This window comes from Phalacrocorax aristotelis, chromosome 4, assembly GCF_949628215.1.
Source record: "Phalacrocorax aristotelis chromosome 4, bGulAri2.1, whole genome shotgun sequence".
In the NCBI taxonomy this organism is placed as follows: domain Eukaryota; kingdom Metazoa; phylum Chordata; class Aves; order Suliformes; family Phalacrocoracidae; genus Phalacrocorax; species Phalacrocorax aristotelis.
Window position 1 is genome coordinate 43,100,047 of NC_134279.1, and position 16,946 is coordinate 43,116,992.

Sequence of the window (16,946 nt, forward strand, 5' to 3'; positions counted from 1 at the left end):
CTACCTGAAACCAGTCATGTAACCCTTTGCGTTGAGATGTTTGTGTGGCTACTGCAGTGGCAAACAGGGAGGGGACTTTGGGGAAAACACCTCTTGGGGACCCATGGAAGTCATGGGGCTGTGCAAACACTCATAAGGATTAGAGCTGTTGTTCACGCTTTAAACATCACGTTTGCCTACGTCTCGTACCATGATCTTGCAGAATGGGGGGGGGAAATCACACTGTGCACAGTTTAACTTGCACAGGTTATATGAATAAACAAAGACTGCTGTATCTAGGTGTGTCCAATTCCAAAGGTCACTCAGGTGTCAGGGTTTTTTTATTCCTCCAAAGTGAACCTGTTCAGGGTGTAATACCCTGTTTCTACAGTGCTTATGACTGAAAGTTAATGTTCAGGATCCTTGGATATGATGTCCTCCCCAGTTTACACACAAAATAGAACTGAAAAATGTCAAAGCAAGCGGATAGTACTGAATACACAGAAAAGACAAAAGTATTACATGGAAGTACTGTTCTTGCATGGCTCTGCTTTGTGGAGCGCTCACATAATTGAGTTTGTGCATGTGCGTGTATGTGAGACTCCTTCCAAGGAAGAAATAGGATGCCTAACTTTTAGTGCAGAAAATTAGTAACCAAATACACACAATCTAAGGGCTGATAACATCTCTGCAATCTCGTACTTAACCTGCTACGCTCAAGAAAAATCTGTTGATTTTTCGGTGTTATTCTGCCCAGGCTGCAAAGAGTAATTAACGGGCCTGCATTACTCTAGTCCCACGACAAGCACTAAAGTTAAACGTTTGCACCTCAATTTTTGCAAGCCGGTGTCCCGAGCGGAGCTGCCCACCCAGCTGAGAAAAGCCACCCCCCCCCCTCGCGCTCTTCCATTCCTTCCCATTTTCCAGGCGGGGTGCAGGCGCGGTTAACCCCAGCCGCCGCCCGGGCTGGAGCAGGTGCAGCGGCAGCACACGCCCGGCGGCGGCGGGGGCCGGAGCGGCGGCCCGGTGCGAGGCGCCCCCGCCCCGGTGCGGGGCGGCCACGTGGAACCGCGGCTCCCGCGGCGGCCACTTCCTGCTCCGCATCACCCCGGCCGCTGCGCCCGGCGGGGAGGCAGGCGCGGCAGCCCGCGGCGGGGAGCCGACCGGGGCGGAGGGGGGGAGAGAGGAGGACGAGGAGGAGGAGGAGGAGGAGAAGAAGGGGAAGGGGTGGGGGGGGGGACGGCGGCGGCAGCAGCGCGGGCGTAGAAAAAAGGGGGAAAAGAAAAAAAAAAAGTTTGTACGTGCAGCGGCGGCGGGAGGAAAGCTTCCGCCGGCGGGCGGCTGCCGGCGAGCAGCGGCGGCCGGGGGAGGAGGGGGAGAGGCGGCGGGGCCGCGCCGGGCGAGGGGCGGAAGCCCGCCGGTGCGCGGGGCCGGGCGCTGCGTGCGCGGCGGCGGCGGCGGGAGGGAGAGGGCGGGCGGGAGGGAGGATGCGGCTGAAGCTGGGCTTCCTGCTGCGCGCCGTGCTGCTGGCGGGCAGCTTCTTGGGGCTGCTGCTGCTCTGGTCCTCGCTGTCGCCCCGCGCCGAGGAGCCGACTCCCCCGGGACGGGCGCGGGTGAGTGCGCGGCCGCGCTGGGCGGCGGGGCGGGCGGGACGGAGCGGGTGGCGGGGCCGCCGCCCGGGATGCGACCGGCGGCGGCTGCGGGCGGGCGGGCGAGGGGCGGTTGTCCGGGCTGCGGCCTGCGGCGCCTGCAGGCCCGAGCGGGGAGAGCGGAGCGGCGGGGCCGTCCCTGGCCGTACCCCGCATCCGGCGTCGGTCACCGGGCGGCGCCGCGCCGTGGCCCGCCGCTGCCGTGGGGGCTGGCGGGTCCCTGGGGGCGCCGCGCTCCGCTGGGGCCCGGCGGCCGGGTCCGGTGGGGGTCCGGTCCGGTCCGCCCCACCCGGCCGCGACACACACACACACACACACACACTCCCGCCCACCGGTCGGCCTCACGCCCGGCCCGGAGCCCGGCGCCGATGTCCGGCGGAGCGGGGCCCTGCCCTGGGACCTCCCCGGCGGCCGCGCCCGGGGCACCCAGACCGCGCGGGTCCGCCGCTCCTTTGGGGGCTTTTCCACCCCTGAAATAACCCCGCCGGGGCGAGCTGCCTCGGAATCCCGCAAAGGTCCCCCCAGCGCTTCCTCAGAGGGTGCAGGTGTTCCCCTCTCCCGCTCGCCCCGCCGCCGCGGGTCGGCTTCCGCACGTCTCGCTAACCGAGCGGCAGGTTTTGCCAAGGAGAAGCGGCAGACCGGGTCATTTAAGAACAACGCACAGAAAGCCAAAAGGCGTTGGACTGATCGTGCAGGTGGTGCGGGTCTCCCACCCCGAAATATTGGGGTGACCCGTGAGGCACGGGGCGGGCAGCGCTTCGGGTGGGAGGCACGGTAACCTCTAGAAGTGCTGCGGGCGGTCAGGCAAACAGATCTGGGGAGTGAGCCTTGCTGTGGCCTTGCCTTAGTCACATCAGGTGAGAATAATCTGGCTGTTTGACACCAGGGTCTCAGAAGAAGTCAGAGTGCTTTTTCCATCTTCCCCAGATGTTTTAGAGTCGTGGAATGTAACTGGATTTAAGGGGATCTGCTTGAAGTAAGATTAGTCAGGATTATTTTAATCTTGGTAAAGGCGTAAAATTTTACTGTGATTATCTTAAAAAGTGATCTTTTATGATGTGTTCGCTAATGGTCTTGGTCCTCTCTAGTGGGCCGCTTTGAATAATTGTGAAGGCAAGCGAGCTGACAGAATTCTTGCTTTTGAAACCTGGAAATTACGCTGGACTCCTTCAGCAGATGCTCTGTCTTCTGAAGCTGTTGCAGTTTGCTGTATCCTGGTAGTTACTGCTGAGATAATAGGCCATAGCAGTTCTTTTGGAGATAAGCAGTTTATTAAGTGGTGAAGTTCCTGTAATCTGTTCTTCTAGACACAACATAGGCTTTTCGGTGTACAGAAAAATGTTAAGGAATTTTATTTGCATAGCTCCCAAGAAAATGTCAGGCAGTAAACATTTGGTGTCAAAACCAGTCGAATTACTTTTCCTGCAATAAATGGCAATAAAGGGGTCGGAAAAGTTTTTACAGTCTAGCCCCTGATAAAGCAGTATTCGGCCTTGATCACCCCTACCTTGACTAGAGGAGGAAATATCCATGACAGCTGCCTCATGAAATAATGCACTCTTTGGGAACAAATATAATTATATTAAGTAAACACTGTCAAAGATGAAATCTAAACAGACTATCTGGTTCATTAGCTAGATCAGCTGTTTGCTTCTCATTGTGATATGTATGAGAGTGGGTAACACATGCTTCTTCAACATTTTCTGGGAAATGGTATTGTTATTACAAAATTTGTGTTTTGGTTTGGACTGCTTTCCTCCTCAGACACTGCTCAGGTGATGAATACTAGTTAAACAGTAGTGAGCAGGCTCGCTACTAGCAGCACTCCGGCATATTTGTAGGGAGGTGGCAGAGCCCAGGAATATATCCGAAGGTAAGGGCCTGTGTACCCTGCATCCTGCTGGGAAGACAGCGCTGACCCCGTGGGGTGGGCTTGGGTCTCGGGGTACGCTCACTGCCACACCTGGAAACAGTCTGTGCGTTCGTACAGAGTCAGCACGTTGGAACTAGGAGCTTAATCGGAACTACTTCTCTAAAATGCACTGCTGCACACTTTGTTCAGTCGTACAAGCGTGTGTGTGTGTTGTTAGCTGCCGTAAAGTTTGTTAAGCGAAAGATAACAGAGCAATTCTTCTTCCTGTACAGCACCCTCCTCCCTTTGCTTGTGCTGAAAGCTCTAGCCAACAGATGTAAAATTCCTTCTCAGACAGTACCAGCATGAAGTAGAACTTAACTTTTTATAGCTAACCTCAGGCGGTACCCTTTCCCTCTCTGCACTGTAAACCTGGGCACTTTTTAATAACACCGAGGCCTTAAAGAAGCAAAGCTGAAAAGTTCTGCTGTGTTGTTCTTTTTATGTTTATAACCCTGAATCTTTTCCTGCTTACAGCAGCAGACAAGAATGACATAGTAGCATTGTAACTATGTACCTTTAAAAAAAAAAAGTCTATTCTCCCTTCAAATATTGTGTTAATGTTTTTTTTCTGCTGATCTTAAAAGATTTCAGAGGATCTTTTGGAGAGGCAGGATGATTAATGTACAGAGAGTTTTCAAAGAAAAAGTGAAAGTGAAGAAGTGGCTCTGTGAGAAGGAAATGAGAGAATACAGAGGTAATAGCAGTAATACAGACAGTCAGAGTTAAGACCTTTCTCTCTGATAGAAGACTACCACAGATGTATGTATTCGCTGCTGTTGAAAGCATATTCAGAAGCTAGGGAGACAAAGCCCTTCCCTGGGTAATCTGCCTGTGGAATATCGATTCTGTAAGGCACCATTTGAGGAAAAAGTGCTTGTAGGATTCAGAGGGAGGGGGTTAAGTGTTTATCTGCATTATCAGAAATGCCCAAGCAGAATAAAATAATCCTTATCCTAAAGAGCTTTTAGTTTCCAATCTAAACCAAATGGAAATAATGAAACTATATTAAGGTCTATCCTCAGAGTCTTTAAAAGCCTATCTGCTTTCGTGTAAGTAAGGACACCTGCTATCTGATAGTAAGGATTACAAGGGTACTGAAGATTTAGGCAAAGACACTCTTGTTTATGGCTGTGAGAAAAGATTAGGGAGAGTCATTGATTCAGTTATTATATGCATGTTGTGTGGGGTCTTTTGGATGTTTTCCCATAGCTTCTGCTCTTCTGGATCAAGGGGTCACGGTTTTGGAGCTAGCAGGAAATGATTGAGGCTATTCATCGTAGGAAGATTGCTGTAGGGATCCCAGCTATAGTACTTGTTGGTCTCCAGCGAGGTGTGTCGCTAATGATGAGCCTCAGAGGTACAGCCTTAAAAGCTGGTGGCGTCAAGGAGTGCGTAGTACAGCAGGCAGAACCAATGGACTGAAACGGTAAAGAAAGGTTCATTACTGAAAAGTTGAAAGCAGCATATTTAGAGGAGTAAATGTAGCGTAGGTCAACTTTAACTCTCCAAATCTGACCAATTGCCAAGTGTTAAAGTGACCAAATTAGTATTTAGAAGCTTTAAAAGTTATGTATAATTGAGGTTGGTGGGTTTGGGATTTTGGGGGGTGGTTTGTTGTTTTTTTTTAAAGATCTGTTTAGCCTACCTGAGGCAAAGTTCAAAGTACAACTTTGCATCCTCATAATCTATGTGGTAGTAGTATGATCAGTGGTCTTATGCTTCCTCTAATCTTCACTGGAGTGCTCCAATAAACTGATAGAAACGACTCAATTTGTTTGTCCACATGAAGGAAAATGAGTAAGAAAGCGTGTCCAGTGTGTTACTTATCCCGTTCCAGAGCCTAGGAAGGTAGTAAAAGATTTGCTGGAAGTGTGTGGCTGACGTTGCACAGGTCAGAACTGTGGTGGTGAGATTGCAAAACCCATCAAATAAATTCCCCATTCTGCGCTCTTCTTGTGTGTGGCGAGGAGAACTTCCTGAAATGTTGGCATGACCTGTCTGGCCTTGTGTCAGGAGCCTGGTGCTTCAGATTTGAAGCATTACAGCGCTTGTGGTATTTCCTAACTTTAGCTAGCCCGTAGCCACCACACCTGAGCTACCAATGGGCTGCCATTAGCTTGCCTTGCCACGTATTGAAGGCATTTAATTTTCTGTGTCTGTAAGTGACATGTTCTTAATGAGCTTTTTTTTAGGGAGTATTTGTTTATCAACAGTTCTCAGACTTTCTGGACTGGGTTCCCAGGGGCTTTTTGTGTGTATAAGTAATTGGACAACTGTCCCCTTCCTCCTACTCACCCCTAAAAGCATGCACCTCTCCACCAGGTATGCTCTTGGTGCTCTATAACTTAACAGGACTTTCTGAGGTCACAGTCTCCCACCCATAGGCATTCATACCCTCGCCCCCCTGCCAGGGCAGTTAGCTGTCTTTGCTGCCAAATGTCACAGCAGCCATGCCATAGCGAGGGAAGAGTGGTTGCCCTTGGATCAGGAAGGGGAGCTCTGCCGAGGGCCCAGGTGCACATGTGATTCTGGCATGTCCGTCTGGTTCAGGAAACCAGATGATGGGCTTGCATCTGGGGCTGTGGGCCCTCGCCAGCCACCAAGTTTAAACATTACGATTCCCGCATGGCCACTAGAAGGTGGAGAATTTATGATGTGGAGGCGGAGGAGTTAGAAACAAAAGCTGAATGGACGTTTTCTGAGCTTTCTGGTGACACCCCTTCTTCTCCACTTTAAGGACCGCTAATATCCTGTATGCTTTGGCTGGATTGTCACTGAGAACTTAATGACAAGTTGCAGACTGAACTTGAAGTGTTATTGTGGTTTAAATTAGATTCTTTGCGGTGGGAGTCCCAGCGGAAATTCTCCACTTTCCCTTAAGGAGTAACGGCAAATGTGCTTAGGAGAGAAACTGAGACACAGGAATTTGAAGTTGATATCCTTACTGGAGGAAAGGTGGGAATTGGAATAAGATGATAAATCTGATGTTAACAGGGAGAGTGGTGTTCAGTAGTGAAGGGATTCAGGTTGTCCGAGTTTTGTAAAAATGTGATGCATTGTGGTAAGCAGGAGATCAAGTAGCAAAATAATCTCTCTCCAATTGCTTTATATCGTTATCTATGCGTCGGTCACTTTTTTCCTGGTCTGCCTTTCTGTAATTGTGTGAGACCTAACACAAGGAGTACCACATCATTTCTGCCACTCTGGCACTATCTGAAAGCTCAATGCAATCATTCATCATCTGGGTGTGAAAAGCTCCCTACAGGTGCAGGGCGAGGCATAGGCACGCCACCTTCTACAATCAAAACCGTAATAAGTCACTACTTCTTGTGTGACACTCAGCAGAAACTAACACCTTGACCAATTTTTCATGTTCAACAAGTTTAGTTTGAAATCTGTGTGCAGGGCAGCAGTGAGATTGCTATAGCCAAAGTATTGCTGTTCTTAGAAGTAAGCATCACCTTTTTTTTTCCCCCTTCTGTTTATTACAGTAAGCTTTAGTGATGCTAGCAACAGTACTAGGCAAAATTAATTGAGATATTAAATGCTTTTTTTTTAATGTGTGCTTTCATCTAAATTGGCTTTGAAAAAAGCTTGTAAAAATCTGTCACCCTTGGGAGAGTGTAAAACCCCCAATCTCTAGCATATTAAAAATGAAATCTTTTGACAAAATCTTCCAGTTATGTTGCAGAATAAATGACCACAAAGTGAATAATATAAAGAAATGAAGAAAAAAGCGCCTACATAATTCCTACAATTTATGTATACATACATAGATTGTGTTAAAACTTTCTCGAACTCTTTTGTCATTCAGATTCATTTTAATAAGTTAGGTAAATAACTCATTATCTCAAGGCTATTAATTATGTAAATGTCAAGTCCTCTAGAGAGAGCACTTTTTCACCATTTTATATGTATGTGACAAGATTCCTTTTGTCCTATGTAGCCCCAAGTGTTACCATTTGTGAGTAATGTAAAAGAACTCAACAGCTGAAAAATCAAAGATCTTAAGTTAAGGCTGGCATTTGATTTTTAAGAATCCCACTGCAGCAAAAGGGCACCTAGAGCACGCAGGGAACCTTTGGCGGGATCCTCAGCATAGGATGGAAGGTGGCTCTGCACTCTTAGGTAAGATTATGTAACAAAAAACTTAATTATTGTATCTGTTTTGGGGATTGCACAGGTAAAACTATTCCACTGTTGCGGTACCTAATGGGGAAATTTTGAGTAAGACCACAGAAATCAGGAAGGATCAACGGAATGGGTTGGGTAGGTTGTCATTTGTTTAAAAAAAAAAAACAAAACAACAAACCAAAAACCAAAACCCAGAAGTGGTAATTAGTGCTGCTTAGTGGCCAAACAATGGAGCATTGAAAATAGCTAATAGTTAACTCTCTATTTTAAAGGTGGTGAATTAAGGGACGATGGTGAAGCTGAGATAGTAGAAATTCTGGTGCTAGTAAATTTAGGTATTGGGAAAGGCCTAGTGGGTCATCAGGACGCCAGCCTTGAGAGAAGGCGTGTCATATCCAGAAGTATATGCATGGGTTTTTTGCCACATGGCCGAGCAGCATGCACCTTCCCTAACACAAGCTCAGCAGAGTTCAAATTGCTTGTATTGAGCTGCCGTTCCCTAATGAAAAATGACAGTATCTTTGTCCTATTTTTGTCAGATATTAAATCAGCATTATGGGAGACTGTCAAGTAGAAATAGGGCAGGATAAGCTGTTACATTAATAGGTTTGACTTGTACCTTTGGGGGGGGGGGCGAGGGGGATGCTTTTTACAGAAACTAAACCATCTAATCCAAGTCTGGTAACGGTTACATTTGATTACTAGATTTCCTCCGTAAGTATGGAAAACAAGCATCTACTGTGAATGATTAGTTTAAAAATAGCAACATGCTGCTTAAAAGGCCTCTTCTTCCATCAGTTTTCTTTAATCTTTTTATGAATTAAAGGGAATTTATCTTGCCTGAATCTGCCTTTAGTGGTCTACCTCCGCCCCACAGTGCTCTAGATTTAGACACTGTTCTGGTGAGTGATGTTCCCCCCCACCTTGCCATGGGTAATAGGAATGTCAAGGTAATGTGTTCAGTAAGGAGGATGTTGTCAGAATGCTCCAGCAAAGGGGAGCAGTAAGCAGCCAGCAGTGTGTGTGTCTTCAACCTGTGATGCCGTTTAGGCTTGGATTTGGGGGTATTCTGGCCTTTCACCTATTATAGGTTTTAGGGGGAAAAAAGATTAGGGTAATTAGGGGGAAGAAAAAAACTAGGGGAAAACTCAGTAGATTTCTGTAAATGTGAACCAAAGGTTAAGGTTGTGCTTTATAGCAGATTTCTAGGTTCCTATTTACCAGTTTAATTGTAGGCCCTTCCTTGGAGGAGCTTGCTGGGAAAGTGTGTGCTTTTGGGGAAAAGGAGTGTTTTGTTCCTAGTAATTGTAAAAACGTACAGAGTAGAAGGCTAATACTTGTATTCTACCTTTGTTTTTCAAAAAAACATCCTTATTGTGTTCCCCCTGTTCAGGACCTAACAGTTTTGAAACGTTTGCTTGCTCATTGGAATATCATTTGAATTGGTAGGTCTGAAATTTGAAAAAACAAATTCTTTGCTTAATGTGAGCTGGTTTTGAAATATGTTGGTGCTTTCCTAGGGATGCATTTTACAGCATATAGGATTCATATTTTCTGAAAACCCATTGACTTCCCATGTGGGAATAAAAATATTATTCTTACTGGGCTACATATATTACTCCTTTTAAAAAATGGCTGCTACTTGTAATGAAGAGGTGGGGCTTCAAAAAGGATTGTATGAAGCAAGAGTTAAGCGTGCTTCTCCATGCATAAGCATGCTTTCTTGCAACTCACAGAACAAACTGCCTTTTTTCCCCCTCTGTTATAATAAACTAATTATTTGCTGCTCTGTGGTGGTCTACGTTTCCTTTCATTTTCTCACTTAGCATGTTTTCTTGAATCCTTCATTCTAATCGCGGACTCCAGTAATGCATTTTAGTATTGCTCTGGCTTTCCTGAGCTACAACTTATTTTCCTTTGATTTCCTTGGGGAATGTTCAGTTGCAAATAGCAGCAGCCAGAACTGATGTGCAGTAAACCCCTGAGCAGCAGGAGAGAATTGTAGGAAGGTATAAGGTAAAAACAGTACACCGGTTTACATGCTGTTTACATTTGGAAAACTTTCTTTACAGTTGAAGTTCTCAAAATATAACTGTTAATGAAATTAAAGCATAAGCAGATGGTGCTCAGCCCACAAAGTTTCTTACTTATTTTGTTGCCTTTTAAAAAATTGGCAATGAAAATGGCTCAGCAAGAACTGTTCTGACTTGAGTGAATACAGCTGATTTTTTTAATAAGGCAGAAAGTATTATGTAGAAAAAATACAATATTTTTAATGAAATTGAATATAGGTTCTTTTCTATTTGAACATATTTGTCACAACTTAAAATTTTGCTTGGTTTTAACCTGTAGTAAAAGATTTCTCTTTCAAAGGTGACTAAAAAAAACCAAGGAATAGCATTTCAGTAGGGCTGAAGCATAGCAGCACCCCATTGTATTTCTCAGTTCCTGCTTTTATGGATTTGAGATATTGAAGCAGTGTCTTTGTTTTGAGCTAATTAATAAGAATTGTCGATATGTCAAAGAAAGATGTGTTTATCATTTTAAGCTGGCTGTAGAAAATGCCTCATCTGTAATAACATTTTGAAGCAAAACCAAAAGAATTAACCAAGCTACCCCTTAAAAGCATCTGGGATTCCTGCTGAGGAAGGAAGACCAAGACAGACAATATTGAGATAAGGTGTTCTTCAGAGAAAATAAATGGTTCTCTGCATGCTTTAGTCTTGAAACAAGGTTTGCTACACTCGCACTTAAATGAGGCCTTGAAGTCAGCTCCTCCAGGCTCGTAATATATGTCTTTTATAAGCCATGCATGTGTCAGTGGTGCATTTATCATGCACCTTAGACTGCTTCACCTGCTCTGGCCCTGCTAATCCATCTCCCACAGTGTTATTCTAAACATGCCAAAGCCTCTGAGAAGCTTTACACAGCAGCTATGAAATATGTTGCTTTTTTTCTTACCTCTTCCACATTTTCCAACCCTTATTTCCCTCCCCTCTATGAAATATCTTCCTCCTGCACAGAACCAAACCCTGACTAGTGATTAGCTTAAAAACAATGTCTCAGTAATCTGCAGAGGGGGAAAAGGGTGGGAGGTAGGTTTTTTTTGTTGTTTGCTTCTTTTCATGGAATATGACCTTTTAGTGATTGTAACTGTGTCACCTGCCTCTGACTGGAGAGTTCTTAGCCAGCATCTCTCAAGTCCAGAAGGATGATGCGTGGGTTTCCTCTGCCTCAGCTCCTCCTGGTGAGGGAGAAGAATCCTGTATCGCTTTCTGGAGATCCTCAGGTCCCAATGCTGGTATTTCACTCAATGCAAGCTACTCTTATGGCATGAGATTTACTGTGTAAAGTGTTCTTGAGTGTACTCTCTGTGGAGGTCTTCCAGCCCTGGGTGTCTGAAGTAAGACTGAAGATTAGTTTCTGGGATGCATTTGTGTGACCTCGGTGTCTTAGAGTTGAAGACTCCTTATGTCTTCTGTCCCTCTCTGTGTTTTCCAATATCAGTCTAAACAAAAAGATAAGCAAGTCTTCAAGATAAATATTTATGTAAACAGCACAAGGAAGGTTGGGCTAAAGAAGGCCAAGAAGTGTTGACTTCACAGTGAGGCCGTGGAGCTCTGAGCAGGTCCAGGCCTGAGCTCTTCCTTCAGGGTCCTCAGCAGAAGAAACATCCTTAAGGAGTGCAGCTATTCATGGCACTGGAACCAAGACTGGGAGAAGACTTCAGTGCTAAACCTGGGACAAACGGCTACTGTGGCCCAGCTTTGGCAATGTATGGTGAGACCCTTGAGCACTCACATGCGGAGCAGTGAGTAGGAATCCAAGGTGTCAGTACCATCACCATTATTTCATGTAGAGAAACTAAAGGTAGGAAGTCTCTGTAAGATAAGAGATGCTGTATTAGAGAGCAGGGTTGCTTTTTCCATGAATAGTCACGTCAGTCATCTCTCAGGGAGTTACCAAGTTTTGCTCCTGTTGTTATCTTCTACGAAGGCTGGTGATGACAGGGGAGTTGTCAAGCTGTTGTGATAAAAGGGAGCAGACTGCCAGGATAGTTCATGTAGCCTTTAATCTTTGTGTATGCCTGAGGGGCCTTGGGAAAAGAGGATGGCAGGGAGCGGGCTGGATTAATTTTTCTGGATGAAGTGGATATGTCCTGGGGGTTGGCCTACTTTAAAAATAATTAGAATTCTTTGAAATTTGCTGTTCTTGAGCACGCTTCATCTGTCCGATGTCCCCTTTCTCTCACTCACATATGCTTAGATCTTGTGGTTGAGAGATGTGAGAGACACCTCGTGCCTTTCTGGGAGGTGGGTTTTTTGGCAATATTTCCCGGGGGTGCATAATTTCTAAACCCAAGCTGACTTGAAAATAATGTGTGTGGTGAAATGCACACAGGGGCTGCAGGTAATCAGAGGTACCTAGTTATGTTTTTGCTGTTAAGCAGAGAACTGAGAGGCTGCTGGGCTTACAGTTAGGCCTGCGAGACACTGATTTTCAGATCTTAATGTACAGAAACAGTCTTTTTCTTTTTAAAAAAGTTAATTTTTAAATAGTCCTGTATGTCTGCATCAGGTGACAAAGGTGTGATTGGATCCTTAGAAGAAGGCTTGATGATGATCATTGACTGCAGCCAGCTCAAGTCCATGTTAGTGTAATGAGGTGCATTGATCTTTGTTGTTCCAGGTTCTTATTCCAATCTCATCCTCAGCTGAAGGATGAATGCCTCAATTTATTTCCTTTTTTTTTTTTCCTGGTCAATCTTTTTTCCTTATTGATTCTTTGCAGGAATTTAGGGAGTTAATTAGGCTTATTCTCATGGCCCACTCTTCAACAACTTGAGGTTTTTTGCATTACAGTAAGATATTAAATGACATGGATATCTGGAAGTAAGAAAGGAAGATAGATGATCAGACTACTACTCTTGACTTTATCCTCTGTAATAGCTTGGGCAATCTATCTTCTAACACGTTTGTCACAGGATATAAAATGCTATGATTTTTATGGGGGGAAAAAACCCAGTTTCATTTTAACCTTGACAATTCATGTCTACGATGAACGAAGTCTTTACAGCCTTAAACGCTAAGCACCAAAGTTTTCACAGACAGACTTGGCCAATAGCATTGCTGCGAAGGAGAGGCAGCTTGAACAGGTTTTTGAACAAGTTTTATCTTGCATGATATTTGCAAGAATTTAGTCTGTCCTGGTAACTTGTCAAAACACGGTTTGCATTTTAATCCCAGCAATCCTAATTTTCAGGAAATGTTCACAGCTGTTAATTTCTAAGAAACAGAACTTTTATCTATTAATTTGGTTTATCTAACAACCATAATGTACTTCTTCATGTTACCAAAGGCATAATGTTGCAAGCAGAATTCATTATACTTTTTAGGTCAAAGCTTTAAAAATGTATTTTAGTAGCTTAATTGAATAATATTCACTCTGTTGCCTTAAAATGTGCATTGGTGAGAATGCTTTCAAGCATCAGAAAGAACTCTATTTTATCATCTTCCTTTTTTCATTCTCAGACCTGAGATTTCCAGAGCAAAATGTTTTTTGTATGTTTACTAAAATGCATAGGCATTTTTATTTTTAAGCCCAGTTTTACTCATGAGAAAGTTATGGTTTCAGGTATAGAATCAGCGTCTTATAGCTGAACCCATTAAATATTCCTTATGTAATTGTACGTGTCTGACTTTCTGTAAGTCACTTTGGCTTTACAAGTGGGAATCCTCCAGCAGTCTATATTTACATTTAGGAGATCTATTCATAGTCTAACACCAAAACCCAACAAGTTTCCTATAGGAAATCCATTTGCTCCCTGCATGCATTTGTTCATTTTGCCAGACCTTAATGTTGTTTACCTGTTTTTATACTGGATTAGCTATAGGACTCAAAGAAACTTGAAAAAGACCAGTTATAGCAGCTTTATATATATGGCAGTTTTATAACCAGTGCTGATTATATCCCAGCGCATGTTATCTCTGCAATGTTCCTTTCCCTTCATACATTTTTGCTTTTAAAGTTTCTGTTTCTTTACTTATTTTCATTTATTTTGTCTCTAGACTGAAGAAATGTGGCCTGTACTAGGCTGGCGCATTCCCTGATACCCTTTGTTGTCTAGTTGTAGTGGCATAAAAGTTTGGATGCAAAAGTTAGAAAATACATAGTAATTTTGCTTAATTATTTTATGTGGAAAGGAGTTCTGCCTGACACTTGGGTGCATTTTGTAAGGAAAGGGTAGTACTGGAGATCTAGAAATACATGCTCAAATCATCATGCTGTGTAAAGTCACAATTTTTAGATACTTTTGCTGAGAACTCTATTGATGCCTGGAGCTTTCCTGAAAAGGGGGAAGTGCCCTCACCTAGTGCAGGGCAACCACTGGTTGTGCATGTCTTCCCTCTCCTCCCAGCATTCAAGAACATGCAGCTATCTCCTTAATCTGTAGTAAGAGGAAAATAGTATCTTTTTTTCTTGTAGCTCCATTTCAGTTTAGAAGAATAAAGGGAGATTCATACTGCTAAGAATATTTAACAGAAATACTGTTTTGTTTAGAGCATAACAGTGTTCCCGCGTTACCATTTACCATGAAAAAAAATGGAAGAGCACTCTGGGGTGCCCTGGGAAGGGGAACAGCAGCCACTGCCCAGACCACCCAAAACAAAGCCTGTTGTACTGTGACAGGCTTTCGCTGCATAGGATTGCTTTGATTATTTCTTGCTTCTGTGACTAAGACGGGGTCTGGGTGTGGTGACTCAGAAAACCACACGACTGGGCAAGAAGGCTGCCTGTTTTTTTCTGGCACTCTTAGAGTATCATGAGTGTCTGACCTGAAGTTCTGGAGGGACATAAGTGTGCTGCCTTTATGCCTCCACTTCCTTAGCCCAGCAAGTGGGTCTCCTCCAAGGGAGAAGAAAGGTTCTGAGGGAGGCCCTCTGAGGTGGTTTTGGTTTTCGTTTTTTGGGGATTTGTTTTTGTTTGTTTTTTTGTTGTTGTGGTTGGTTGGTTTATTTTGTTTTAAATGCACAAAAGAAACAAACCCTCTTTTGAGCCAGGCAGCTGCTGTCCTGGCAGCCTGCAGGTCCTTGTTTTCCCCACTGCCCAGCAGAGGTCCTGAGGAGAGCTTTGAGGATGGCTGGAGAACACCTGGGGGGAGCAGGGTTGCGTGGCCCTTGTCTCTCCTCTGTAATTAAGGGTTTTAAATGGCTTTGGGAGGCAGCTGTGTTCCGTATGTTCTGCTACTAGGGCACTCTTCTCTGTTTTTCAGCTACCCCTTGCTTCCGGTAGCTTTTCATAACACTCTTGTTTTGAACTAGCTCAGCGCTGGTGTTCACCTTGCTTATGGGTGCCAGAGTCATTTGTCAGCTGGCTTCGAGGAGTCCTTGTTCCATCTCAGCACGTGGGTGTAAAGGTGCTTGTGCTGGTGCACAGGCAGGACAAAAATGTGTAGCGGAGAAGTAAACTGATCGTAGGAGTTTATCCATCCTACTCTGGAACATCAGCTTGAAAAATCCAGCACCTATCAGACAAAGGTTTAAATCCACAAAAATGTAAAGGCAACTTGGCTGCATCAGCTGAAAAAATAGAGTTTTCATTAATTTTCTGCAAGAGCTAGGTGCCTCTTGTAATTCATATTCCTGGTATTCCACAGTTCATCTTGCAGCAGGGATGAAAAATATCACCTTCAGGTTTTACTGTATATCTGCAATCTTGGGAAGATAGATGTCAATATAATGACATTGACATTCAGAAGTCTTCCAAACTTCGCTTTTTAAATAAAACAGGGAAGTCAGACTTGAGTCCCTTTACTTGGTAGGAAGAGTAGGCAAGTGATTATTTTTTTGCCACATCTTATACAAATCTGACATCTTTACAAATCTACAGTTGTGTCATACTGTCAAGAATTACTGAACTGGAAATGCCATGCTAAACAAAAGGAAAATATGCTGTTTCCAGGTAAAATATTATGTCTGAAGTAAGTTTTATTGCTTGTGGCTTTCAGCTGCTCTTCAGTAAAGAGATTGCACAGAGTTTCTGCTGTTCATGTTCTGTTGAAATTGTTAAAAATGGAAAGCTGAATAGTATCTTATATTTAAGCTTTCATATTTTTAAATTGAACTGAGTTAAATGCAAGGTGAAAAATTCCAGCTTTAATGGAGTCAGAAAGGCTATCCAGATTTTTTGCATAGGATCATAGGATAAACCAAGCTGGAAGGGACCTGAGGAGGTCCCTAGTCCAAGCTTCTGTTCAAAGCAGGGTCAACTGTGGGTTCAGACAGGCTGTTCGGGGCTTTGTCTAGATGGACCTTGAAAACCTCCATGGAGGGAGGCGGTACAACCAGTTCTGCCTAACTTGTCCTACTGCTTGGCTGTTCTCATGGTGCAAGCTTTTTTTTATATCCAGTTGAAAATTTCTGTCAGTTTCACCAAAGAACACAGAGACACGTCTTCATTGCTGTATCTGATATTTTTAGTGTTTGCCATGACACTTACAACAGTAGAGCTGTTTAATTGTAATTTAAGAAAAATAAATAGTGGTTTTTCTGTTGTTTTTTTTTGTTGGGAATTATTTGAGGGATAGTGGCTCAGTCTGGTTTTCTCTTTCTTAAAAGATTTGTCCAAGTCTACGTTGTGTGATAGAGTAATGTATTAAGAAAATGTTGGTCTGGGTAACTTGCATATGAAAATTTTAAACAGAGCAAGTACCTTTTATGTTGCCCTGTTGTCACTTGTGTGCAAGCACCTCATCCCGGAAGGCAGCTGATTAATGATAGCAATAATATTGGCTTGGTTGACAACTGTGAAAATGCATTGTCTCTTACAGAAAAGGCACTTCTTTATTGCTTTTCCATATATATTTTATATATTGCTTTTCCATTACATTTTCAATATAATAGTTTTGCAGGTTATTGAAAGGTAGCAAAACACAGTGGATTTTTTCTTTTGTGTTTTGATTAGAGTATCTTCCTTGTGGATTTTTGGGTTTGTTTTGCTGATTCTGTTTTGATATACAGTAAACAGGTCTATATTGTTTCCTGTCCTGTTCTAGTACATCTGTCAGTTCATCCTTCTCTGGTATTTGATGGCTCATGCATATAGCTTCTCTTTCATATTGAGGACTGAAATACTGGCATCTTTCTTCTTGTCCAGTTCTTCCTCTTGGGAGGCATTGTCTCTCCCCAGCTAGACATAAGTATGAACGGCCTTACTGAGTCTTCTATCTCCAGCTGCTGGCCAGATTTTGCCCTGTTAGAGACAACAGA

The 16,946-nt window shown here is 44.0% G+C and overlaps 1 protein-coding gene across 2 annotated transcripts in view; it reads left to right on the plus strand.

Annotated features, from left to right (window-relative positions):
* The first annotated feature begins 1,415 nt into the window (after positions 1–1,415).
* GALNT7 (polypeptide N-acetylgalactosaminyltransferase 7) overlaps positions 1,416–16,946 on the plus strand; it is a 73,872-nt gene continuing 58,341 nt past the window's right edge. For both annotated transcript variants that reach the window (XM_075091137.1, XM_075091136.1), the window contains exon 1: positions 1,416–1,592. In XM_075091137.1, coding sequence (XP_074947238.1) covers positions 1,467–1,592 — 126 coding nt within the window. In that variant the 5' untranslated portion in view covers positions 1,416–1,466. The remainder of the gene's footprint in view (positions 1,593–16,946) is intronic.